We start from the raw sequence: 25,594 nt of genomic DNA, 5'->3' as shown, positions 1-25,594 counted from the left end.
CCAGGTTTCAGTTTCTATCATTACAGCCCCACCCCATCCAAAGCTCAATGCCAGGCTTCAGCTTTTTATAAGTTACATCCCCGCTTCAAATCCAAAATTCAGGGCCAGGTTTCAGCTTCTAGAATTATCACCCCCGCCAAAAATACCCAAAATTCAATGCTAGGCTTCAGCTTCCATAGCTACAACCCCAATCCAAAATTCAATGCCAGATTTCAGTTTCTAGAATTACATGCCCCCTCTCAAAAAATAATAATCCAAAATTCAATGTCGGATTCTAGGATTACGTGCCCCCTCTCCAAAAGGATTCAATGCCAGGTTTCAGCTTCTAGAATTACACCCCCACCCCCTTCCAAATTAAATTTCAGCTTCCATAATTACATTACGCCCCAAAATTAAAAATTCTATGCTACATTTCAACTTTCATAATCACCCTCCCTAATAATAATAATAATAATAATTCAGTGCCATATTTCATGGGCGTAGCCACCATTTATGTTGTGGGGCAGGCTTCATGTGGGGGTGGGGCAAACCTCAGTTAAGTATTTTTATTGATTTACTTGATGGGGGGCAGCTGCTTCCCTGCCCCCCCTGGCTACGCCCATGCCATATTTCAACTTCCATTAATCCAAGTGTTAGTCCTTAAGGAACTGGAAAGAAAACCCACCCCAAACTCTTCATTGTTTCTGGAAGACAAGAAGTAATAATCATCATGGATGTGCAGAGTGTGTACCACTCTGTTGTTGTTGAACCTTTCTCTTTCTCTCTCTCCCTGCATCAAAGACTGTGTGCGCCTTGCGACAGAACTGTGAAATTTGGAGGCAGGTAAGGCTGCTGTATCTATACCTGAGTTGTTGCTCCAGGTTTGCTTTTCTGTTACTATTTCCGTGGGCATATGTGCAAGGCAGTGACCGAAATGGAGGGGCTAGGCCAGGGGTCAGCAAACTTTTTCAGCAGGGGGCCGGTCCCCTGCCCCTCAGACCATGTGGGGTAGGCAACCTAAGGCCCGGGGGCTGGATGCGGCCCAATCGCCTTCTCAATCTGGCCCATGGACGGTCCGGGAATCAGCGTGTTTTTACATGAGTAGAATGTGTGCTTTTATTTAAAATGCATCTCTGGGTTATTTGTGGGGCATAGGAATTCGTTCACCACCCCCAATATAGTCCTCCACCCCCCCAAGGTCTGAGGGATAGTGGACCGGCCTCCTGCTTCATTTTCGGTTAAACAAATACCGTATTGTGTTTCAACACAGACTTGAATGGGTCACAAGAGATAAATTCTCTCCTGTTTGGAATGGAGTGAAAAGGTCCATCTCATCTAAAGATCTATTCAGTGTTTATTAGAGCTCCACCTCTGCAACACTCCATTTCCCAAAAATATAAGGCTTATGTCTCTATTTCTATGCTTTATGACAGGAAGAATGACTCCTGTGCTTCTTAAAACCAACCTTTGGTTGAAACAGGAAGTGGAGATGTTTCTTCTGTGCAGCCCCTCAGAACTCAAAAACTGCCTGAAAACGGACATAAGTAGCAGTTTCATATGCACTGAAGGCCTTCAAAGTATATGCTACCGTGTTTCTCCGAAAATAAGACACGTTCTTATATCCATTTATCCTCAAAAAACACACACTATGGCTTATTTTCAGGGAATGTCCTATTTTTTTCCTCCTCCTGCTGCGGCCGGCATTGCTGCTGCGCCTAGCACTATGTCTTATTTTCAGGGTATGGCTTATATTCCTTGAATGCTTAAAAATCCTGCTACGGCTTATCTCTCCCCCCTCCCCCCCCAATATACAAGGTTGAAATGCATCTATGTTTCTTAAAACACTGATTTTAGCAGACATACAATATTGGATTCTAATAAGTACTTATTAAAGGGATTATCTTTTGAAGCAAACCTAGGAGACTTGCAGGTCCTTAAGGATTTAAAATTGTTTCTTTTTTAGTCCCTTACAATATAGGTTTCAAAAAACAATGATTTTTTCCCCCTGTCTTTCTAGAAATAATCAACAAGGAAAGGGTGCTCTTGCTAGTTCCTTACGTTTGGCAGATACTGCATGGTAGCCATTGTCTCAGTGCTCCATTCCCATATCTAAATTTCTAACATTTAAGCCTCTTGTTTTTCTAATATGGGTTATACTCCCTCCTTGCAGGGTAGGGACCATATCAACCGTGTTGTTGCGTAGTCCAATATTATTAAAATACTTATTTTTGTACATAACTATGCAGTTTATTTCTGTTCATATATTTTCATGTACCCTGTTTCTCATATTTTAAGACATACCCATAAAATAAGCCATAGCAGGATTTTTAAGCATTCAAGGAATATAAGCCATACCCCAAAAATAAGACATAGTGATAGGCGCAGCAGCAATGCTGGCCGCGGCAGGAGGAGGAGGAAAAAAATAAGACATCCCTTGAAAATAACCCATAGTGTGTGTTTTTGAGGAAAAAATAAATATAAGACATGTCTTATAATATGAGAAACACGGTATTAACTCAGTTGAGAAAACAAAAGTGAATGAACTGTGTTGCTTTTTTGTTGGTGATCACACCTATCTTTTTTATTTCTAGTCCAAGCAAATATATCATAATGGCAGCAGATTCTATGGAAATTGATGATGCTTTGTACAGGTAAGTAATTGAGCAACATAGTGAAGCATAGTAGATTCATAATAGTACTAATGATGGATTTGGCTTGTTTTCGCTAAAGTTCAAATACTAGTGGTTCCTGATGTATGGAACACACCATAGCTGCCATGGTTCTTGATCTTCAATGGTGTCTAGCTATTGTCAGCTTGCTATTACAACGGTTGAGTAGTCTATATTGGCACGACTGAAAAGCCTTTGTTGCAATGACTGAAGAGCAAATTCAAATAGCATTTGCTGATTATGTGATAACCTTCAAAACTTGGGCAAGTCTTTTGTACTGTGTTTAAAGAACAATGCATAATCTCATGTAAAACTATGTTTAAGGAACCCCTTAATTATTTTCTGTACTTGACTTAAGTTGCATTTTCTTTAGATAGAATGCCTTTATCGTCATGTGCAGATACAATGGCCTAGCTTGGAAATTAAAAATGGCAATGTTCTTGACTCAGCACCATAGATTACTTTTGCTGTAGTCCTCCACACAGACTGCTTGAATCCCATTTCATCTGCATGCAGGTTTACAGCCTTTGTGCTTAGTACTCTCATGAGTTAGAATACAAAAGAAAGGCAAATATTCTGAAAATCATGTTACTGCTGTATCCTTTATGTTGAAAGTACCAGTGGTAATGGTTATTTTGTGTTGAAACTCTGTACCCTGTGATGTCCTGATGTCAAATTATCTTTTTCCACTTGGATCCTCTTTGTTAAGTAGTCTCATTTGTAGAAGGGATCATGCCACTGATTAATTGTTTTATGGCTATTTACTCTTTTTTCTTTTCTTAATTGTACATAGTCGGCAGAGGTATGTTCTTGGAGACACAGCAATGCAGAAGATGGCTCAGTCCCATGTGTTCCTGAGTGGAATGGGTGGGCTTGGAGTGGAGATAGGTAATTTAAGAAACACCATTTTTCTCCCTGTTGTACATTTTGTAAGGATAAAATTTACATATTAAAATGTGCATAAATTTACATTGTGCTAAGTTTTAAGTCTTTAATGAATGTTTTGTTGACTTCGGGATTTGTTTATATGGCTGATATCTTTGTTACAGATTATAATGAAAGTGGAATTGCATAGAATTTCTGTGGCTAATCTTTTAACAGTTGTGTAATTCATAGGGATAGGATTGAGAAGGAATTACTGTTTTTCAAAGATGATGGAGCAGTTAAAAAATTGAATTACAGTGGTACCTTGGTTTACAACCATAATCCATTCCGGAGGTCCAGTTGTAAACCAAAACAGCTTGTAACCCAAGGCGCACTTTCGCCAATGGGGCCTCCCCCTCCAAAAAAAGGGTTGTAATTTAAACAAAAGGGGGTTGCAATCCAGAAAAAGGGACACACACTTCTGGGTTTGACGTGGTTGTAATCCAAAACAGTTGTAATCCAGAATGGCTGCAAACCCAAGGTACCACTGTATTGCCAAAGGGTCTTGATGAAAATTATCTAATAAATAAATTTTATAATATTCATCTTTTTCAGCTAAGAACATAGTTCTTGCAGGAATAAAGGTAAGGAGAATGATTTTTTCTAAGTAAATTTTCTTTTAAAATTAGAATGTTTCCTCAGATAACTGAGGATACTTTCATAGATTTCAGCCATTACCATTTCCCTAGTAAAATGTTATTAACACAAGTTTCCTAAATGTGGCATGCCAACAGATTTGACCGCAGTGCTGGAGTGTCCAAGATGAAGCAATGGTTTCTGTGGGAAGAGTAGCTGTGGATGTGCCACTATCTAAGCACTGGCATGCTAGAGGATAGGGCTGCTCTCTGCTCTCCAAGAGGCATTATGGGTTTTTGTTTTCCATTGACTTCAAGAATTCCATCTTGATAGTTCTGCTTTAAAAACAACCGAAATGCATTGACTATTTTTAGGCATCTTGGTTCTATTAGATGGCAACTAAAACTGGTAAAGGACCTCAAATATTATTATTTTATAAATCAATACCTGCAGCATATGGGATCTTTTTAAGCATTTAGAACTTGTCCTTAAGCTACTTTTTGTAGCGTTGTATATGTGCTGGCATGGATTAAAAAAAACACAATTGGAGAGGTGAAGAGCAAGGACAGTCCAGAATAGAAGAAAATGGTCCTGTCTTGGGACAGTGGGAAGTGTTTGCTCTTCCAAAACTCAGTAATATATTCTTAATATTCCTCAGCACCAGAAGTCTTCATTTAGGATTTCTGCATTTTAAATTTGGTCACTGCATTTCAGTGTCCTTTGCAGTGCTGAATGAATCCTCCCTCTGATGGTGCTTCACTACGTACTTTTGCAGATTAATTTTTGTTGCTAGATAACAGTGTCCCTTCACTGTAAAACAAATGAAATGTCTAGGTTGGCCCTATGCCATAAACTTGATAAATTCACATGACTTGTAATCACAGTGTACAAAACATTATATAATTGCCACTAAATTTTAATCTTGTATCCCTTATCCTTTCCGAAGGCTCTTACCATCCATGATACCAAGCAGTGCAAGACGTGGGATTTAGGGACAAACTTTTTTGTTCGTGAAGATGATGTTCTAAATTTAAGAAACAGGTGTGTGTACAATTCTTCACAAATACCGTAAGCTTTTGAAGGTTTTTGTCCGACTTTGTACCAGTTTTAAGTACATTATTATTATTATTATTATTATTATTATTATTATTATTATTAAATGTCACTTTCAAGAAAAATTGGATTGATTCCTGTTAGCTTTTTGCAGCAGAGAAGCTGGAATTGCATTTATGGTATCTTTCATGGATTTTTTAAAAATTTTTTAAAAGAATGAGTGCAATTATCCTGCAGAATTGGTACAGTATTGTTTTGTGTGAAGGAGTAAAGCCACACCATTGTCTGTGCTGAATAGATGATATGTGGGAACTAAGGATATACAGTAGCTGCTTATTTTTTGTGCTACAATTTTACATTAGTAACTAATACTGTATGGATGTATCCCTTTTTCAGTTGAAAGCAATATCAAAGGAAAGCAGTATGATACAAAATGCTTTAATCAATTTACTTTTACATATAATCTAGTACTTAAAAAAGCCACAATACTATGGTAAAATTATTATAAACATTGTTTGACAAAATGATATGCTTAAAAATGTGATCACCACTATATATGGTAAATAATATTTCCAGTTGCTGGATGTGTTTCAGCCTTGTGGTCTTTCTCTAGTGGCATCAATGTTGCAAATAGTGGGTTAAGAACAGCAAAAGTAAGACAGGGCATTTCAGGCTTTTATAGATTGAGAGTCGTATCCTTGAAGGATTTTCTCCTCTGTTAAGATTCACTGCATGAAACAATACATTTCTGTGAACGGAAAACTTGCTGTGGCAAAATACAGCAGTGGAAAACTTTACAGCACACATAACTATAATATTTCCTCAGTGAAACATTTTCTTCAATAGATAATGCATTTATACCTAAAGTATAGTGTGAAATATCTTTCAGAGGGACAAATTTGACTTTTAACAAAGCAAAGTTCCGTGTAAAGCCTGCAATTAAAATGATGGTCGGTGACAGATCACTGTTGCACATTTAACTTGACCTTTGTAGTTAAAAGTTGAATCAGAAGCACAGGTAACTTAAGTAAAACCTTAGCTTAACCAGCTGATGTTGGCTAAGATAGACCAGCTTGGCCAATGATGATGGGAGTTAGTCCAAGAACTTGTGGAGTGTCCCACTTTGGTTGCCCCTAGGTAAAATCATTTCGTCAGTGAAACATTTTCTTCAGTAGATAATGCTGAACTCGTTTTCAAAATCATGTGATCAAAGTTAAATACATACATACATACTGAGTTCACACAGTTTTATAAATAACTGGTTTTCTGGTACATAATCTCTCAACTAGGTAGCAATGTTTTCCTAATTTGGATGATTGGTACTTTTCAACCTTCCAGAAAGTTGGTGTACTAATCATGGCTGACTTGAACATTTATATTAGCAGGTGCTCTAGTAATGTTTGGTGCCATATTTGAATGGCTGAACTTAAAGGTATAACCTATTGATAATGCAACTGGAAAATGTATTTCAGAGGTGAGGCATCACTTCATCACATTGCAGAGCTAAACCCATATGTCCAGGTGATGTCATCAACTGCCCCTTTAAATGAAGTTACAGACATCTCTTTCCTCAGAAAGTACCAGGTATGTGGCATGCATTTGAAACATCTGTCCTCTTTTCAGGGGTCTGCAAATTTTGGCTGTTTGTGGTAGCCAATCATTATTTGTGACTATTCCTGACTTTCCTTACCCTTCCCAGAGTCCCTTTGCAAATACAAAATACTTGAGAAAGGGGTAGGTTCACTATCTCACTTTTCTGGGAGGGATTTAAAGGTACCTATAGGTACTTAAAGGTACTTAAAGAGAACCTGCCCCATCTCCATCTTACAGAGGACTTGCAGATGGTGGTGGAAGAGTGGAATAATTCTTTCGCTTCGTGGGGTACTCTGAAGGCATTTAGGAGCAAGAGTAATTCTTGTAGCTTTTGCAATGGCACAGACTGAGAAACTAACCCTTCCCTTAAGTCCTTTAGCTGCACCTTGGTTGAGCAGAACAAGCGAAGCACCTGTCCAGAGGCTAAGAGAAGCTGGAATGCTTGTTCTGATGGCTCATAGTTCAGTGTCAGAAATGTGCAAATGTGCAAATCCTTGCGGCTGTGGCTACTGTATATTCCTGCGTATAAGACTACTTTTTAACCCAGGAAAATCTTCTCAAAAGTCGGGGGTCGTCTTATACGCCGGGCCATATTTCTTATACGGCAAGTATATCCCAAACTCTGTATTTTAACTGGAAAAGTTGGGGGTCGTCTTATATGCCGGAATATATGGTATATAACTTACAGTTTGAAGAAACTTGAATATATGGCTAGTTAAGTTCATGGCCTTTGATAACTTAGAATTTATCTCTGGGATTTTTCTTTCAAAAGTGTGTCATAGTAACTGAGATGAAGCTGTCACTACAGAAGAAGATAAATGACTTTTGCCGTGAGCAACACCCACCTATTAAGGTAATGCAAAACAGTGAGAATATAATATATTGACAAAAAATGGCTGTGTCCATTACTTCTGAGAACTTCCCCATATCTGTTACAAGACTAAATTATTTCCATGCAGACACTATTATAACTTGGTACTGTTCCTTGTTCTGTTCCTGGATATGCCTGTGCCAAATGCCCATGAAGAGCTCATAACTTAGTTTCCTCATAGAGGTTGGAACCCTTTACAGTACAGTAGAACTGAGCAGCGAGAACAAAATGAAGGTATCCGAGGAGTTTCCGGCTGCATGTGTGTTGAGTATATGGAATCCAGGTGCTGGGCACTTAGAGATCACACAGCTCCAGATGATCCTGGATGATACTGCTCACATTAATCTATTTTAATCCAGTTTCAGGCTGTAGTTCAGTAAGAAACAGGTTCCATTGTGTTGACGTAGAAATAGGGAGTGTGACCCTGTTGATTCTCTTGGACCCCTCAGCAGCATTCCACACCACTGGCCATGGTATTGTTCTGGACCAATTCGCTGAATTGCTGTCTGGGTTTGGTATTCAGTTGGTTGGGTGCTCATATAAGCTAAAGCTCCCGGGCAAAATAGAGGTTATTTGTGAGTGGTTTGTTTGACCTGGGATATGATTTGATCCTGTCTGATTAGGACTGCATTCCTTCTGAAAGATAAGGCTTGTCTTTGGAGACCCCAATGGCCTTTCAGCACACCTAAGCCTGATCTGCCAGCTCCAACCTCTCCTGGACAGAGAGTTTCTGCCCACAGTTAATCAGTGTTCTGGGAGCATCTTGTTTGAATTGTTGCAGTTTGCTGTATGCATGGCTGCTTTTGTTGGAAACTACAGTTAGTGCAAAATAAATAAGCTAGACTGCTCACATGCCCAGTCAGCAGATCTCATTGGTTTTAAAATAACTACACTAGCTCCCAGTCAGTTTCTGGGCACAGTTCAAAGTGCTGATTTTAACTTGTATAGAGCTCTTAAGTGGCTGAGGACCTTGGTACCTAAAGGATAATCTCCTTCAACATGAACCAGCCACCTTTTATCAAGCGGCTGGAATGCTGAATTAAAATCCTTGTACAAAAAGAAACCCCCATGGTTTTTGGGGAGCACACCAGGTAATATGCTGGACAGAGCAGAATAATGGGCTGGTAGAGAATAAACCCACAAGGAACATCATTCACTTAAAAATAAATTTATTTAAGAAAATTGGAATTTATATGGCATTTAAAATTAAGGGAAGAAAACATAAAATGGCAAAATACATAATGTAGAAAAGACAAGCTTGTTTAGGCATGTTATCCTTCATTTGACTATATAGCAGATGTAATGGCTACCAGGCTTCTTCAAATCTTATATAATCTTTTTGTTAAAATAGAGAGGGGGTCTATGTTTTTCTGAGGTAAAGAGGCAAGGAGAAGCAGAAAGTTATACGAATGGTAAATTCACACCAACTGCAAGTTTTCCAGAGAAAGGCAACCTTTACTTTTGAATTGTCCATTTTTTCTCTTTGTAATCAAAAACTGATCCAGTCAGGATAAGCAAAAAAAAAAAAAAGCTTTTTAGTCAATGAAAGAAAGGGTTGGTAATTTTTTGACTCTTGGAAGAGGAAGCAGATAAAATTTTCAGACCTCATGCAAATGCAGGGAAGAGATAATTACATCTTGATTATATGTCCTCAAATATATTGTTTATATATATCAAATATAGTGGGACGCGGGTGGCGCTGTGTGATCAGAAGGTCAGCGGTTCAAATCCCCGCGACGAAGTGAGCTCCTGTTGCTCAGTCCCAGCTAGCAGTTCAAAAGCACGTCAAAGTGCAAGTAGATAAATAGGTACCGCTCTGGCGGGAAGGTAAATAGCATTTCTGTGTGCTGCTCTGGTTCACCAGAAGCTGCTTAGTTATGCTGGCCACATGACCCGGAAGCTGTATGCCGTCTCTCTCTGCTTATAGAGCGAGATGAGCACCGCAGCCCCATAGTTGTCTCTGACTGGACCTAATGGTCAGGGGTCTCTTTACCTTTACCTGTATGAGGTGGAGTTTTCCCTACAGGAAATTGTACACTTAATGCAGTCAAACCAATGTTTGGGAAGGAAGAATCATTTGGGGGCTATCCTCTTACATTTTATCTCTTTGCTTTGAATCAAGATTGTGAAATTTATTTAACTTATTTGCCTTTCGTATAGTTTATAAGTGCAGATGTATATGGGATATGGGCACGCCTGTTTTGTGACTTTGGTGATGAATTTGAAGTCCTGGACACCACAGGTGAAGAGCCAAAAGAAATCTTCATTTCGAACATATCTCAGGTGAGGACGATAGCAAGGTTTACTATATCAGTCCAGTTTGAGAGTCCAGTGTATTCTGAGGAAGCTACTGTGGTGGGGTCTAATTAGCCCCACAGTTTTAGAACTTAAAAAAATATGCCATCAATGTGCCATTAACTTACGTATAACATAATTATAGGAACTACTTAAGTGTAGCTGCAATAATTACATTACAGAACTTGAAACTGTAGCACATGCTACTCTGCTAGCATAGGCACAATTACTTCTTTTCTCAAGTGCATGAATTGGGCAAGCGAGAAGGGTATATGAGGCAAATCATTACTGTGATTTTATTTTTTCGTATCAGCCACAGAGAAAACACCCTTTTCTTGGTGGCAGCAGTGACCGGCCCTACCAGTTCTGTGACTCCCTTTCTTGATACCCCAGAGATATGACTCAAACCCAGGGCTTCATCTACTCTGCTAGGAATATACTTTTTGGGTGGGTTCAGCTGAGAAACTATACAGGCAATTAAATAGGTACTGCCTATTGTATTTGAAAAGCACTGTATTTTTCGGTCCATAGGACACACCTAATTTTTTTTTTAAGGAGGAAAACAAGAAAAAAATTTTTTTGCCTGAAACCTGGCAGTGGCGGCTGCAAAGAAGGAGAAAGCAGTTTTTGGGCTGCACATTCCTGCTCTGCTATGGTCCATCCCTTCTTCCCAGCTGCATTTAAAGCAAGCAGGGGGGGGGTCGCCCTGACGCTGTGCATGAAGCTAGCGGTTCTCCCCCTCCCTACTTTAAAGCCTGCTGGGGAGAAGGGACGGACCATAGCATCTTCCTCTCCCCAGCTGGCTTTAAAGCAAGGGGGGGGGAAACGCTAGCGCAGCGCACAGCGTCAGGGCAGCTCTCCCCTTCTGGGCCGCTAGGTCCCGCCCCCAGCCTCTTGCCGCATTCAGCAAGAGGCGGCGGGCGGTGGCAGGACCAGCAGCCTGGAAGGGCTCCTTTCGGGCCGCTGGTCCTGCCCCCCGCTGCCCCCTCCTCTTGCTGTCTTCAGCGAGAGGCGGGCAGTGGAGGAGATGCTGCTGGTTGCTCCACGCTGCCTCAGTTCGCAAAAGCAGGTGGCTGGGAAGAACCAGCAGCATCACCTCCCCTCGCCTCTTGCCACGTTCAGCGAGAGGCGGCAGCGGTGGTGCAGAGGTGGGGGCAGACATAGAAGCAGCCGAAAGGAGTGCTTTCGGGCGCTTTTTCGGCCACCCCCGTCTCTCCCGCTGCCCGCCTTCGCTTTTAGCAAGAGCAAAGATTGGAGAGCAGGGATCTGCCGCTGTCTTTGATCTCCCAGCAGGGATCTTTTGGGCGCCCCCACCCCCGCCTCCACTCCATAGGACGCACAGAGATTTTCCCTCTTGAGGAGGAAAAAAGTGCGTCCTATGGAGCGAAAAATACGGTAACAGTACACCATTGGCTTCTGATCATTTATTTGGAAATACAGGTAGAGAGCATCTGGTCCTAGATGTCCTCACCACCTTTAGTTTTATGTATAAAAAACTGTCTCAGGTTTGGGTGTGCTGTCTGAGATTGTTGCATCTTTATGGATTGAAGAAAGGAGAATATTTGTCCTTTTAAATATATAACTTAAAAGAGTGAAACTTTTTTGAAAATTATTGCCAGTTTAGATTCTGCCACACAAGTGAATTTTTGGCAGTATCTATGCTGCAGTTGCAATGATTTTCAATCTGTGTATTTGTTTGAGCCAAGAGAATGTTTGTGTGGCAATGTCTTGCAATTGGTTCTTTCCCCTACTAATTTTTGGTGTTTTACAATTTCAGTCCAATCCTGGTATCGTCACTTGCCTTGATAATAACCCTCATAAGCTTGAAACGGGACAGTTTGTAACTTTCCGGGAAGTTAATGGAATGCAGTGTTTAAACGGATCTACGCATCAAATAACTGGTAAGCCATGTTTTGTATAGCTTTCCTGCTTGTGTGCAGCCACTGCTTTACAAATTGATTGAAATGCATATCCCTTTCATGTTGTTCTGCTGTGTGTGCTCCCTTAACTCTGTTGCTGCCAGTTCATGACATTATTGTTCAGCATTGCTCCATCGTTGGGAGACATGCTGCACAGATTGGCTTGAAACTCTCTGCAGAAATGCCTGCATCAAATCTTGAACTCAGGCTTTTAAATACTGTAGTTAGAGGGCAGAACTTCAGCAACTTGCTTAAGTTTCTCTCCATGACTAGCAGGAGTTAAATACATTGTGGAAATGTGCTTGCTTTGCATAATCATAGAACTGTAGATTTGGAAGGGACCCTGGGGGTCATCTAGTGCAACCCCCTCTAATGCAGAAATCTCAATTAAAGCATCCATGACAGATGTCTCCAATGAAGGAGAGTCCACCACCAAAGAGTACATGTTTAGTGTTAACTCTTTGAAAGTCCATTAGGTTTGCAGATACTGTATAAAATCAAAAGTGTTTTTTCTGCTCTTTCTGTAATTCTGCTTCATTTAACTACCTTGCTAACAGCGATTTACACTTTCTCCTCTCTTACAGTGGTATCACCTTATTCTTTTAGCATTGGGAATACGGTGGATATGGAACCTTACTTACATGGCGGCATAGCTATCCAAATAAAGACACCTAAGATATTCCATTTTGTAAGTATCCTGCATAAAGACAACAGTCAGCAGTGATCACATCTGTTTTCACCTCTAGAAATCATTGAAGCTTGGTGCTCAGGCCAGGGATCTGACTTTTTGAATAAAAATATTATTTAGCCCTTCTTCATATGAGGCACCTGTATAACTTGATCTCAAAAGGGCAAGGTTACGTTGAAATGACAGAACATAAAATCAGGGATACATGAATTCACTTACCCACACCTTCTTGCTATGGTGAATGTCTCTCGTTTCTTCTGGTGATTGTGCTATACTGTACTTCAAAGGGGTTTGCAGTACATTAGAGGTATAACTACAGGGACAGTTCTTCTCCCTTGATTCTGATTTTGTCTTGAGCTTTGGAGGTGTTTGAAGCCCCTTGATTCAAGGAAGTAGTCTATACATCTTTTGCTTAGCCTTTGCCTCAGAGTACCTGTAGGGCACAACACAAGGTTAGGTACAGTTCCTGGTCTTCTCACTTGTGTTGCAAAGGGTCTGTACATCAGATCACACATTTTTAAGCTGCACATTTTAGCCTTGTAACTTGGAACATGGTGTGTTCCAAACTCCTTTTGTCTCTACTGCAATGTTTTCCACAAGTTTTGTGCTTTACATTTTCTTATACCATGGCACCTGTTCACTTACATAGCAGAGAGTAAAAGGATGCATTCATTGTGATGGAGGCTAAACCCATCCCTTGCTCCTAGTCAGATTTGTATCTGTGGCAGAGGTAGGTTTTCCTCTCCCCAACAGTATTTCCCATTTAATGTGTTCTTAGTGAGCTATGATGACTCCCATTTCTGGTTTTGTCTTTTGAATTGTACCTACAGTTACACCCTGCTAAAATTTGCAAGCTAATCCTGGGAACGTTTGGGAAATTTTAAAGATGCTTGCATGTACTTTGCTTTCTTCTGTTCTAAAGTGTGTGCAAATTGATTTTTTTTTTACCTTTTAGCAAGAGCTGGAGAAGCAGTTGATTAACCCAACATGCCTTGTTGCAGATTTCAGCAAGCCTGAGGTTGGTTTTTTTTTGTTTGTTTCGTTTTTAATATGACACTTTGATTTTTTAAAAATATTGTATACTGCATTGTTTTTCCCTTAAGGCCTTAGTGGCTTCTTGCTGTAACAAGCTAATGTAGTTAGTCCTTAGAGCAGAGCTTTCCAAACTTTTCATGCTGGTAACATGCTTTTTAGACATGCATCATTTCGGGAGTTTTACTAGCAAACTGGAGGTTAAACTAACCCCTTTCCAGCCCTGGGAGGAGCGTAGGGAGGATTCATGCGACACACCTACATACTACAGCCGACACACTAATGTGTCATGACACAGTTCGGAAAGCTCTGCCTTGGAGTATACAGACTTCTTCTTATGTGATTGCTCTGCATGTTACTGATCATCCACTATTTTCTCCTCCTTGCAGGCCCCTTTGCAAATTCACATTGCCATGCTTGCCTTGAATCAGTTTCAAGAGAGTTTTGCTCGTATGCCGACAATTGGGTAAGATATCTGTACCACAGCTGCACAAAGTTTGGGTTGGTGCGTACACTGTTAATATTGTTATAGGTGGAGAGATTGTTATCGATAGCAGTTTAAACTGTAACTCATCAGGTTATTTAATTAACTGAATTGCAATCCTGTGCACAGTTCAGCTGTTTACAATTCACTTGGGCTTCTGTGGGATTTAATCTGCCTAAATGTGTGCAGAATTGAGGCCATGATTTTCTTATCCCTGCTACTTGGGAGAGTCATGGGCAGAGAATCGATTTGTTATGTCAGTTGTACAAGAAATTTCAACTGTTGGCTAGTTGAGGATAGACTGATGTATTTATATAACATTTAAGACTCTCCACTGCTTTACGGCCATGAATTGGAACTATTGTCCACAATATGGTATTTTTGGGGGTGGGTGGGATTAAAAAAATGTTAAGGTGGGGGGGGGGGCTTGGCTAAAACCACCTTTTGAGTTCTTCTGTTTTATGTATTTATTTAGAAGTATTTATACCCTGCCTACTAACTGAAGTTCTCAAGGCACCTTGCAGTATATTTAAAACACAATCAAATAGACAGTGATACAACCGTCAATAGAGCAAGGGAAAATGTTCCAACAAATGCAGCTGAATCTCCTGGCGGTTGAAGCAACTAAATGTCAGCCTCACGTAGGCAAGGACATTCTCATTAGGCAGCCCCAGCTCTGGTAGCAGATATAAGAGGTGCTGCGTGGAACAGAGATGCTATGCTGTTTGTTTGGGTTGCAGGTGCCTTCAGGATGCCGAGGAGATGCTGAAGATGGCAGTGTCCATAAGTAAAACATTGGAAGGAAAAGTGAGTAATTTTGTGCTACCTAGCATACTCACCTGTGATTGTAGTAATGCATGTAATTACATAGTATAGTGCATTTAAATGTTGAACTGAGCTTTGTGAGATCCCTCATCATCTTCAGTTTTCTGCTGTAGTTGGTCTCTGCTGTCTCTCTTGTATGTTTATATCTTTATCACGTGAGCATCTTTGTGATGCATTACAGTACCTTCTTTTGCATCAGTCAAAAGTTGTCCTGCATGGAAACTGCAGAAATGTAATTAAGACCATTGCTCAGCTCCTTAGCTATCTTAGTGAACATTCTGTTGAGCATTTGTATTTCAAAAGAGAGGCATGCCATCTAAATCTGTCTTTTACTTTTTTAACTTTTATTTCCACCCCCACCCTCCCAGTATATAGGAAATTTTAATAACTGACCAATGAAACTTATGCATCACTCATACCCTTAATCTCTTACACACTCATCTTACTACTACCACGCATACATATTATGAATGAATGAGCAAGTATTCTCCTTATTTAACCTCAGAACAGCCCTGTGAGGTAGGTTAGGCTAAGATTGAGTGACTGGCCCAAGGTCACCCAGTGAGCTTCATGGCCGAGTGGGGATTTGAACCCTGCTTTCCCAGGTTCTGGTCCAACACTAACCACTACACCACACTGGCTCTCAGTTATGTGGCTTCTCATTTAAAAATAGGCACAATGGTTGGGGTTGTGTTGCTGATATCATCACTATGTGACACTATGATGTGAAACAGCTCTACGTATTAAATTTTCAGATTTTAATGTATAGTTACATTTTTTTTCATTTTCAAAAACAGGAACAGAGAGCATATTTAACCCCCCTCCCCTCCCCTCCCCCTGTCTCACTTAAAACTTCATACCAAATACAATATGTATACCTATACCATATGACTTCCTTTCTATACTTTTCTTGCTTCCTTTTGCTTTTCTATCACATGAAAGGACATCTTTTTAGTCATCCAATTTGTTATCTATTAAATACTCTTTATCTATTTCAACTCTGCTGGATTTACACGAGACCTGCTAAGCTATATATTTGTCTATACTGGTTCTTGAAGTAGTCAATAAACATTGTCCATTCCTCCTTATATTCCTTATCTTCGTTTTCTCTTATCCTGTTCATCAGACCAGCCAACATTTTACACTGCCATTCTTCCTTAGTGGGTACTAGACTTGTTCTCCACATTTGTGCCAAAGAGATTCTAGCTACGGCCGTGGCATATAGTAGTACAGTACTGTAAACCCTTTTGTTTTTTTGGGACCTTCCCCCCCCCCCAAAAAAAGATTTACTCTAAATGGATTGGAAGTAACACTGATTCTGTAAGCACTGTTTTTACATCAGTAGTAAGTTGAAATTGCCCAAACTTCTCAAGGCAAATTTTGAGCAACAGTTTGGAAGAATAGAAAGATTGTAATCCAGTGAGGGTTATGTAAACAAAAATGTAGCTTTGCTGATGTTTTCCCGTTGCTGCTTCTTGCTTTCAATGAGCTCTTGTTCCAACATTTTCCATGTTAAAATATATTCCAGGCTAACAGGTCATGTTGGAGGATTATCTTTATGTTTTTTAGGGCTGCCGTGGCTACCCCATGCAGTGAGAAGCTCAGTTACCAGTTTGCAATTGCCATAGTCAAAGGGTCAGAAGCTGAGGACTGAATTTTAATTGAGAAACAGCTCTTACCTCTAATGTGTTTTACTTCCCATGTTTACTGTGCACCAATTTACCAAATCAGCAACCTACTAATTTTAAAGAATTGAATGCTATTTGTATACAAACATTGTTCTTATTTTGTTTTTAAATTGTAGCCTCAAGTTAATGAAGACATGGTGAAATGGCTATCAAGGATGGCTCAGGGATCTTTGGCACCTCTTACAGCAGCACTCGGTGGTGTTGCCAGTCAAGAAGTCTTGAAAGCAGTGACAGGAAAATTTTCTCCCCTGCAACAATGGGTCAGCTGTCTTTGTTTTGGATTAGGTTACATAAATTTAGGGACGAGAGCATGCTGTGAGCATAATATTGCTTGTGTTCAGATGAACCATCAAAGATGGTGGAGAATAGCAAATGAGCGTTCTTCTCCCTTTCTTTCATCCAGGCCTTAATTCTGTATTTCAGATTTAAGGAAGCCATAGTTTACTATTATGTCTAAACTGGCAACCTTTTGGTTTGAGTGAGACTTCAAGGTTGTCCGAATAGTTTGCCAGGAAGTGATGAATTTAGCCCCTTTTTTTGGGGGGGGGGGGAAGAGTTGACACCTGAGTACAGTGTTCATTCATGATACTCCACCATGGTCAAGAGCAGGGGTCAGCAACCCAAGGCCCACAAGCGGCCCACGAGGGTCATTTAACCGGCCCATGAGCTGCCCCTGAACTGAGCCGCCCGCTCGGCGAGTCCCCCCAGTGCCGGAAATCGTGTCGACGTGGACCCTGGAAATGGCGGGCCCATGGAGGGGTCTCCGCTGGAGTGAACCGGCCCAGGCAAGGTAGCCAATCTAGTGCTCCTGCTGATGCATGGACATAGTGCCAATCTCAGTAAGAAGGAGCAGCTCGGCTGCCAAGAGGCCAGGTTCATGGCAGCAGCCCTTCTCACCGATCATTCCTGCTGTGTTGCCTTGTCAGAGTGTTCCCACTATAAGATAGGATGCATTACTATAAGGAATTACTACAGATGAGAGTATTAAAGGTGTTTTCTGGACATTTAAATTCACAGTAACAGAATACTAAATTGATAAATAGTAAATTATGAGACATAGTACTAGTCTGCTGGCAAAGCATCCCATAGATATATATTGCTTGTTGCACACATATCAGTTTTGTTTTGAAGTAAGCAAGAACCAATTTATGTGCGAAAGATAAAGAGTTGGTAGAGGGAGGTAATAAAGCATTGCAGTATATCATTTCAGACTTTTAAGTATGAAATTCATTTCTGTAGGCTTTCCCTTCTTAAAAAAACCAAACTACTCCCTGCTTATACTAAACATTGTGGAGAATAGCCATTTTCCTGTTGTGTTAGTGTGTCACATGAAGGGAACTTTTTATGTGGGGGAGCGGTAATTAATGCAATATACCACCAGCAGTCTGAAGTGGTGCAGTCTAGAATTCTACCACACCAGTCTAATATCTTGTTCCGCCCCCCCCCCCAAACCAGGTTGTATGCTGTAATGAAATATATATATATATATATTAGTGTATTTTTAGTGTAGCATGTTTTAAGACATGCTGAATCTTGTTTTCCCTCCTCTCCTCCAGTTGTATACTGATGCATTTGAATTAGTCACATTTCTGGAAAAAGTGAGCCATGAAGAATTCCTTCCAAGGTAAAAAATGGCACAGTCAAGCTGCTTTTGCTCTGTTCCTTAATCAAATAATTTGTTTACTTCTTCAACATTTATGTTCCACTTTTCTTCCAAGCAGCTCAGAGTAGTGTAAATTATCTCCCCTCCCCACCAATTTTACCTTCATAACAAACCTGTTTAGTCGGATAGGCTCAGAAATATTGGCTGCTCACGGTCATCCAGCGAGCTTCATGGCCTAGCAGGGATTTGAATTTGGATCCACCTGGTCCCAATCCCAGCTAACCACTACACGAATGCTGCCGTTGTATCTGAAGGCATGCATATTTAAAAGATCTTATATAAAACATGTATACATGTGTACTTTTTTAACCCAGTGGTTGGGAACCTCAGAGCTAGGCCCCTCTATCCAGCCCTCAATACCCTTCCTGGGTCATATCTCTCAAGGAGCATCTCCCATGCCCTCTCTGAATGCTTTTGCCTGGCTGGAATGTGTCTTTAAATTGTGTTAATGCCTTTTGCTTTATGGGATGGCAAGGGAAGAGGGAATGTGATGCTCAGAATGAAAAGGTTCCTTATCCCTGTCCTAACCCATTGAAGCAGGCCCTGCTCAGAGAAGATGAGGTTATCTGTTTCCAGAGGAGCATAGGGAGCTGCCATATACCAAGGCAGAATATTGATTTATTGTAGCTCAGTACATTCTGCATTGACTGGCCATGTCCCTTCAGAGTTTCGGGCAGGAGTCTTTCCCTGACCTACCTGGAGATGCTAGGGATTGAATGTGGGACCTTATTCATGCAAAGCTGAGCTTTGGCTCTTCCTGGCTATGTTTCTTTAGAGCAAAATAAAACACAAAACAATGAGAATATGGCACCTGAAATACTGATAAGACTTACTGTGGCATACGTTTTCATGGACTAGAGCCAACTTCTTCAGGTGCATAAAGTGTTGCCTTCAATTGACAGCTGTGTATGTACACAGCTCTGGACTTCAATACCTTAAGGACAGCCTCTCCCCATGCAAACCAACCCAGACCCTGTGCCATCTGAGGCCCTTCGGCCCTTCTCTACATTCCTCCCTCCCAGAGAGGTTTGGAGGGTGGCAACAAATGAACGGGCCTTTTCTGTGGTGGCTCCCCAATTGTGGTATGCTCTCCGCAGAGAGGCTCGCTGGTGCCATCATTACATGTCTTTAGACACCAGGCAAAAACATTCCTCTTTAACGAGACCTATTGCTATTTAATAATCTACAGCCTGTAAAAGTATAGGAGAGAAGACTGTGACTATTATTTTCTTAGTAGGCTGGCTGTCAGTATGCTGTTTATCATGGTTTTATTATGTTTTATCATAGATGTTTTGTAATGTGTTTCTAATGTTGAACACTGCCCTGAGATCTTTTCATAAAGGGTGGTATATAAATAGAATTAATAATAATCTTTTTTGTGATATCGGAAGGAGGAGAGTATGCTAGGGAAATATGAGCATCTTTGTTGCCTTGTACTGCAGTACACAAGTGAAGCAATTCTGAAACATTTGTGTCTCTTTCTGTCAATGTTATCTTCACTTCTTTCCCACATCTGTCTGCAACAGAGGGGACAGGTACGACGCCTTGAGAGCCTGCATTGGAGACGCCTTGTGTCAGAAGCTGCACCATCTTAATGTTTTCTTGGTAAGCATGGCTTGTAGGAGATGTCTGACATTATATCACAGAATTGTAGAGTTAGAAGAGGGTCATCTTGTCCAGCTGTGTGCAATGCAGGAATCCTGCCCACAGCCGTCCCTGGGTGGGCTTGAACCACCAGCCTGGTTAACAGCGCTGACCTATTGCCTTTGTTGGATAGTAGTCTATATTATATTGCAGTAAGAAAACCCAGTGGACAAGTATTTTAGAAATTACTGTTCTGTGAATTAGTTGGAACTTTGAAACTGCCTTTTCCTGGAAGTTTAGAACATATAGTGGTGGGTTAAAAGGTAAAGGGACCCCTGACCATTAGGTCCAGTCGTGACCGACTCTGGGGTTGCGGTGCTCATCTTGCGTTATTGGCTGAAGGAGCCGGCGTACAGCTTCCAGGTCATGTGGTCAGCATGACAAAGCCGCTTCTGGCAAACCAGAGCAGCACACGGAAACGCCGTTTACCTTCCCACCTATTTATGTACTTGCACTTTGACGTGCTTTCGAACTGCTAGGTTGGCAGGAGCTGGGACTGAACAATGGGAGCTCACCCAGTAGCGGGGATTCGAACCGCCGACCTTCTGATCGGCAAGCCCTAGGCTCTGTGGTTTAACCCACAGCGCCACCTGCATCCCATACAGTGAGTTAAAGCATGCAAAATACCCAGATGGCTCATAGTGATGCCTTTTATAGTAGGATCAGGAATTCTGCATCTTTTGATGCGTTTCAGTCCAGTATTTAACTTGTTGGGTATAATCTTCTCTTTATGGCATCTTCTATCTTTCATTTCACAATTGAAAGGCTGTCTAAATTTCCAGCCAATAGGTAGGTTAGCATGTCAATATGTCCTTGGCACCCCAACAATTTAGGGATACCCCGCCCCCCCAGAAGTTTGTGTATTCTAGTTCTATCAAACAAGGAGCTCAACTAAAAGTTTAGCTGCATAAAGGATGGAAATATATAATATCTGTGTAAGGATTGGAAATTTATACATCTATTACTTTGCAGGTTGGTTGTGGTGCGATAGGCTGTGAAATGTTGAAAAATTTTGCGCTCCTTGGTGTTGGCACTGGCCAAGAAAGGGGCATGGTAGGTTTGGTTTTCCATACTAATTTCAGTTCCTTATACTCTGTTTGCATGTTGTTTTAAAATTATTCTATGATCTTAGTAAGATCAGATCTATTATGCCTTGGGTGTGATAGAACTAGGAGGGGAATCTCTGTCCTGCCAATTTCTCCATGTAATAATGGGGGATGCTTTGTTACAACTACACATTTGGGTTCTGTAATCTCACATTTCCATGCTTTGGTTTCTGTTTTTGAACTTCCAGAAATCACAATGTATTGGAATATGTGTTTATCAGAATTCTAGGTAGTGGTAAACTACCATAGCAATTTTGATACATCTGTAGGTTAGTTGGTCAATCGTTATGTGGCATTTTTAGGTGATAATTTACTAGTTGTATAAGTAAGCCTGAATTCATGCCATTTTGTAGTCTTGTTATTTTGAAAGAGCTTTGAATCTGTTTCTGGACAGAACATGCATTTTTTAGGGTAAAGGGAAAATTCTCTCTTAATTGGGGGGGGGGTAACCAAATTGAGGGCTTTCAGGACTGATTCAAACTAGAAACAATCAAAATTTATATTAACCATAACTTTTAATTCCACCTATTTGTCCAACCTACTATAGGTTACAATTACAGATCCTGACTTAATAGAAAAATCCAATTTAAATAGGCAATTTCTGTTCCGTCCACACCATATACAGGTAAGTTGGAGCTAGCTGTTGGTGAGAAAAAGCAATTTGTGCATATTTTTTGAAAAAAGTCAAGTGTGATTGTGGAATAAACTTTCTATTTTAAGAGCTATTTTAAAGTTATTGAGGTGAATCTTCATATATTTACCCTTGTTGTTGTTTAGTCGTTTAGTCGTGTCCGACTCTTCGTGACCCCATGGACCATAGCACGCCAGGCACTCCTGTCTTGCACTGCCACCCGCAGTTTGGTCAAACTCATGTTCGTAGCTTCGAGAACACTGTCCAACCATCTCGTCCTCTGTCGTCCCCTTCTGTCGTCCCTAGGACAAAATAAATTGATTTTGTTGGTGAAGATGTGGTTAACATCAGGGCTGTATGCATATCTCAAAAGGCAGGGCACACACCTGGCATGTAGAAGTTTGACTGAATAACTTTTTTACTTGCTTAAGTTGTGTTTATTTTAATGATTGTTGGATTTGTTTGTTGCGTTTTATTGTATTGGGTCTGGTTTGGATTATATTATTCATTATACAATTAATAATTAATACCATAACTTTATTTTATTATTTATTATTTTATTAATAAACAAAATATACCAATAAAGAACATAAAGAAATACTGTTGGAGCAAGTTATAAGCAGCTTAAGGTTGGATAGTATCACTGAACTTGTTGTTCCCAAAAAAATTAGAAAAATTTTGTGTTCTTTTGTTATAAGTTAGCTTAATCATATAAAGTATTTAATCTGTTGATCATCTTGAGTTTCTTTTGTAAATAAGGCTTATTATTATTATTATTATTATTAAAAATAATGTTTTAGGTTTAATCATGGTGTCTCCAGTGAAAATAATTTTGGGTAGAGTGGTTGGGAAATATATAGAGATGCTATAGAGAGGCATTGCTGTTTCAGATTGCCAGTATTCTGCTGCTGTTTAATAAATAACAGCATGTTTCATCTTTCCATTCCTAAAAAGAATTTTCAATGCAGCTAACAACCACATCAGTAGAATAACATTAAAGACAAAAAATAGGGAAAGAACGCCAAAATAGCAACAGCAATATTAAATTAGTAGCAACATGCACAAGAATCCAGATTTCCATGGGTTAAGGAAGGGTTAACTGGGTTGGGTGATGATCACGAGCTGTGATGAACGCAGGAGAGCAGAATTGTGGGAGGTGTAGTGACTAGATGTACAGTGGTACCTCCGTTCCGGAGCCCCTGACGCTCGATGAAAGGGACACTCAACAAAGTGCCGCTCTGCACACACACGCAGAGTGGTTTGCACTTCTGCACATGCGCGAACTGCGATTTAGTGCTTCTGCACATGCATGAGCGGCAAACCCGGAAGTAACCCGTTCTGGTACTTCCGGGTTTGTTGCGGACGTTCGCTGAAATGGACAGTCGAAGGGGCAGACGTCCGCGGAGGTATTACTGTATCCGTGGTCTTGCTTGGCTTACACATGCTCTATAAATGGTCTCTGAGCTTTCCAGTTACAAAATACTGTTGTACCTCGGAAGTCAAATTGAATCTGTTCCGGAGGTCTGTTCAACTTCCAAGGCACGGCTTCCGATTGGCTGCAGCCAATCAGAAGCTGCGCTGGACTTTCATGCTTCCGAAAATCATTCGAAAACTGGAACAATCACTTCCAGTTTTGATCGTTCAGGAGCCGAAATGTTCGAGTTTACAGGTGGTCGGCTTCCGAGGTGCCACTGTATTTTACTTTAGGAAGTGTTTTGTATCGGCCTCAATACAGAACTTTGATTAATTTTTGCTGTCAGTTGTTCTTTCCAGAATTTCAGAGTTCAACGTGGTAAAACAGAATGTTTTATTCATTTTCTTTGCTCAAGAGTCAGCGTTACATGTATATTCAGCTCATTATTTCATACCTCATTTCACTAAAGGGATGATTCTTTTGAGTGTGTTATCAGTGATTTGGAAGCTTTTGTTTTGCATTGCAATTGCCTTGTTTCCAGCAAGAATATTAACTAAAGTTGATTAATATTTTAATTTTGGTTAGAAGCCCAAAAGTTGTACAGCAGCAACAGCAACGCGTAACATCAATCCTCAGATCAAGATAGACCCATATCTGAACAAAGTTTGCCCAGCTACTGAGAACGTTTACAGTGATGATTTCTACACTGCACAAGATGTAGTTGTTACTGCGCTAGACAATGTGGAAGCAAGGAGATACATTGACAGGTAGGTGCATGATCTGAGAGTTAAATTTCCACCCTTCATAGCATTTCTGTTCTTGCCACCCTTCACAGCAGTTTTCCTTCTGCTTTCTTGGCATTAACCGTGGGTTCATGTGGCAAGCTGTGGATAATTCAAAACCAGTTGCCTCGAACCCACTTCAAGCCATGTTTTTAATCTCCTGGTTTGTTTAAAATTAGTTTAGTATTTAATTTTATATATAATTTCTGAATGTTAACTTGATTAATGACCCAAAGCTGTGTAGTTGCAAATGTATCTAAAGTGTTATGGAATCTCATGGGAGGGGCCTGCTTACGAATGCATTGGGTTTGTGACATATTAAAATGTATACATCTGGTAGCAAGCCCAAGGCTTGCTCCTACACACTATGTGGTCAGACTGCATTGTCTAGCAGTTTATGAATCTGAGGTCCAAACTTGATGCAACACCATTCATATAGCAACTGCATGAATAGGTGGGGCTTGTTTTTATAGAGAAGATAGCCTGCACAATTTGGGACTACTATACTGTAAACAGCCCTGTGGTTCACGGATGAATGGTAGTATATAAATTTAATAAAATAAATTCCACTAGCCCCCAATTTGGATTGTACCCCAAGCCTTTAACTTCTTTGCTATCCCCTGTGCTCTGATCCAGATTAGCCCCCTGCCTCTTCCATTGGTGCTAAGAAGCAACAAAGGGCGGAGGGGCAGATAAACATGGTCTGTGTTACTTATGCATTGGGAAACTTTTGTTCCTTTTCTCTAATGTTGCTGTATAGTGGTACTGATACTCAGCAGCTTAGGCTCAAGATACTTAAAGGGCTGCTTCCTCCCATATGTGTGTATGTGCTCAGTAAGACCTACTGAAGAGGGTTTCTCCATGTTGCTAGAGGGAGTGTGGCTATAGAGAGCCTTCCCTGTGGCTGTTTCAAAGCTGTAGAATTCTTCCTAGGAAGGCTCATGTTCTGCAAACCACAGAGATTGAGAAAAAATGAAGCAAAGCAGATCCTGATCACAGAGCATTTCCGGAATTTTGAAGTTCTTAGTTACTGTTCTCAGTTGCGTTAAAATGTAGGCGCTGGGTGTGATGATATGGCTAGGCCCTGTTCCATAGAGCTGTTTCTCCATCTAGAGTTTTGGTGCTTTAGATCAGTGTTTCCCAACCAGTGTGCCTCCAGATGTTTTGGGACTACAACGCCCATCATCCCTAGCTAGCAAGACCAGTGGTCAGGAATGATGGGAGATGTAGTCCCAAAACATCTGGAGGCACACTGGTTGGGAAACACTGTTTTAGATCACTATCTGAAATACGTTTCAAAATTTGCTCAGGTGCAGGAATTGTGTGCCTTAGGTATTAATAAACTTGCCTATTATGTGGAGATAATGCATTCCATTAATGATATGCTTCCTCAAACCACATTCTTGCCATTCTTTGGCCTTATGAAGACCTTCCTTTTTGGACCCGGGTTGACTTTCCAAATTGAAGATATTTTCCTGATTCACCAAATTTATATTGGGTTTATCAGTAATTCTTAATTTATTCATGATATAAATGGTTTTAAACTGCCAAGCATTATTTTTTAATTGGGAAGCCAGCAGATACCGTGTTTCCCCCTTTTTAATACATAGTCAGAAAGTAAGCCATAGCAGGCTTTTTAAGCATTTGTGCAGATTAAACACCCCCTGAAAATAAGCCATACCTCCGCGCAGCAGCGCCGCTCGCCTTGAGGCAGCGGGACCCAGCAGCAGCGCCGTCCTTGTCCTCCCGCTGCTGTTG

General features: G+C 40.6%; 1 protein-coding gene across 2 annotated transcripts in view; it reads left to right on the top strand.

Moving 5' to 3' along the window:
- The window catches only part of UBA6 (ubiquitin like modifier activating enzyme 6), a 42,751-nt gene that overhangs the window by 450 nt on the left and 16,707 nt on the right, over positions 1–25,594 (top strand). The window contains exons 2-20 of one of the 2 annotated variants that reach the window (XM_035135098.3): positions 781–822; positions 2,571–2,630; positions 3,442–3,536; positions 4,128–4,156; positions 5,095–5,189; positions 6,674–6,785; positions 7,567–7,647; positions 9,826–9,948; positions 11,738–11,861; positions 12,464–12,567; positions 13,523–13,585; positions 13,989–14,065; positions 14,824–14,890; positions 16,713–16,856; positions 18,153–18,220; positions 19,786–19,864; positions 20,876–20,956; positions 21,557–21,634; positions 23,640–23,821. In XM_035135098.3, the coding sequence (XP_034990989.1) occupies positions 2,590–2,630; positions 3,442–3,536; positions 4,128–4,156; positions 5,095–5,189; positions 6,674–6,785; positions 7,567–7,647; positions 9,826–9,948; positions 11,738–11,861; positions 12,464–12,567; positions 13,523–13,585; positions 13,989–14,065; positions 14,824–14,890; positions 16,713–16,856; positions 18,153–18,220; positions 19,786–19,864; positions 20,876–20,956; positions 21,557–21,634; positions 23,640–23,821 (1,643 nt within the window). In that variant the 5' untranslated portion in view covers positions 781–822; positions 2,571–2,589. The remainder of the gene's footprint in view (positions 1–780; positions 823–2,570; positions 2,631–3,441; positions 3,537–4,127; positions 4,157–5,094; positions 5,190–6,673; positions 6,786–7,566; positions 7,648–9,825; positions 9,949–11,737; positions 11,862–12,463; positions 12,568–13,522; positions 13,586–13,988; positions 14,066–14,823; positions 14,891–16,712; positions 16,857–18,152; positions 18,221–19,785; positions 19,865–20,875; positions 20,957–21,556; positions 21,635–23,639; positions 23,822–25,594) is intronic. The other variant, XM_088656047.1, reaches the window with a different exon arrangement.

This window comes from Zootoca vivipara, chromosome 12 (genome assembly GCF_965207765.1).
Source record: "Zootoca vivipara chromosome 12, rZooViv2.hap1.1, whole genome shotgun sequence".
In the NCBI taxonomy this organism is placed as follows: domain Eukaryota; kingdom Metazoa; phylum Chordata; class Lepidosauria; order Squamata; family Lacertidae; genus Zootoca; species Zootoca vivipara.
This window is presented reverse-complemented; position numbering and strand designations above follow the sequence as displayed.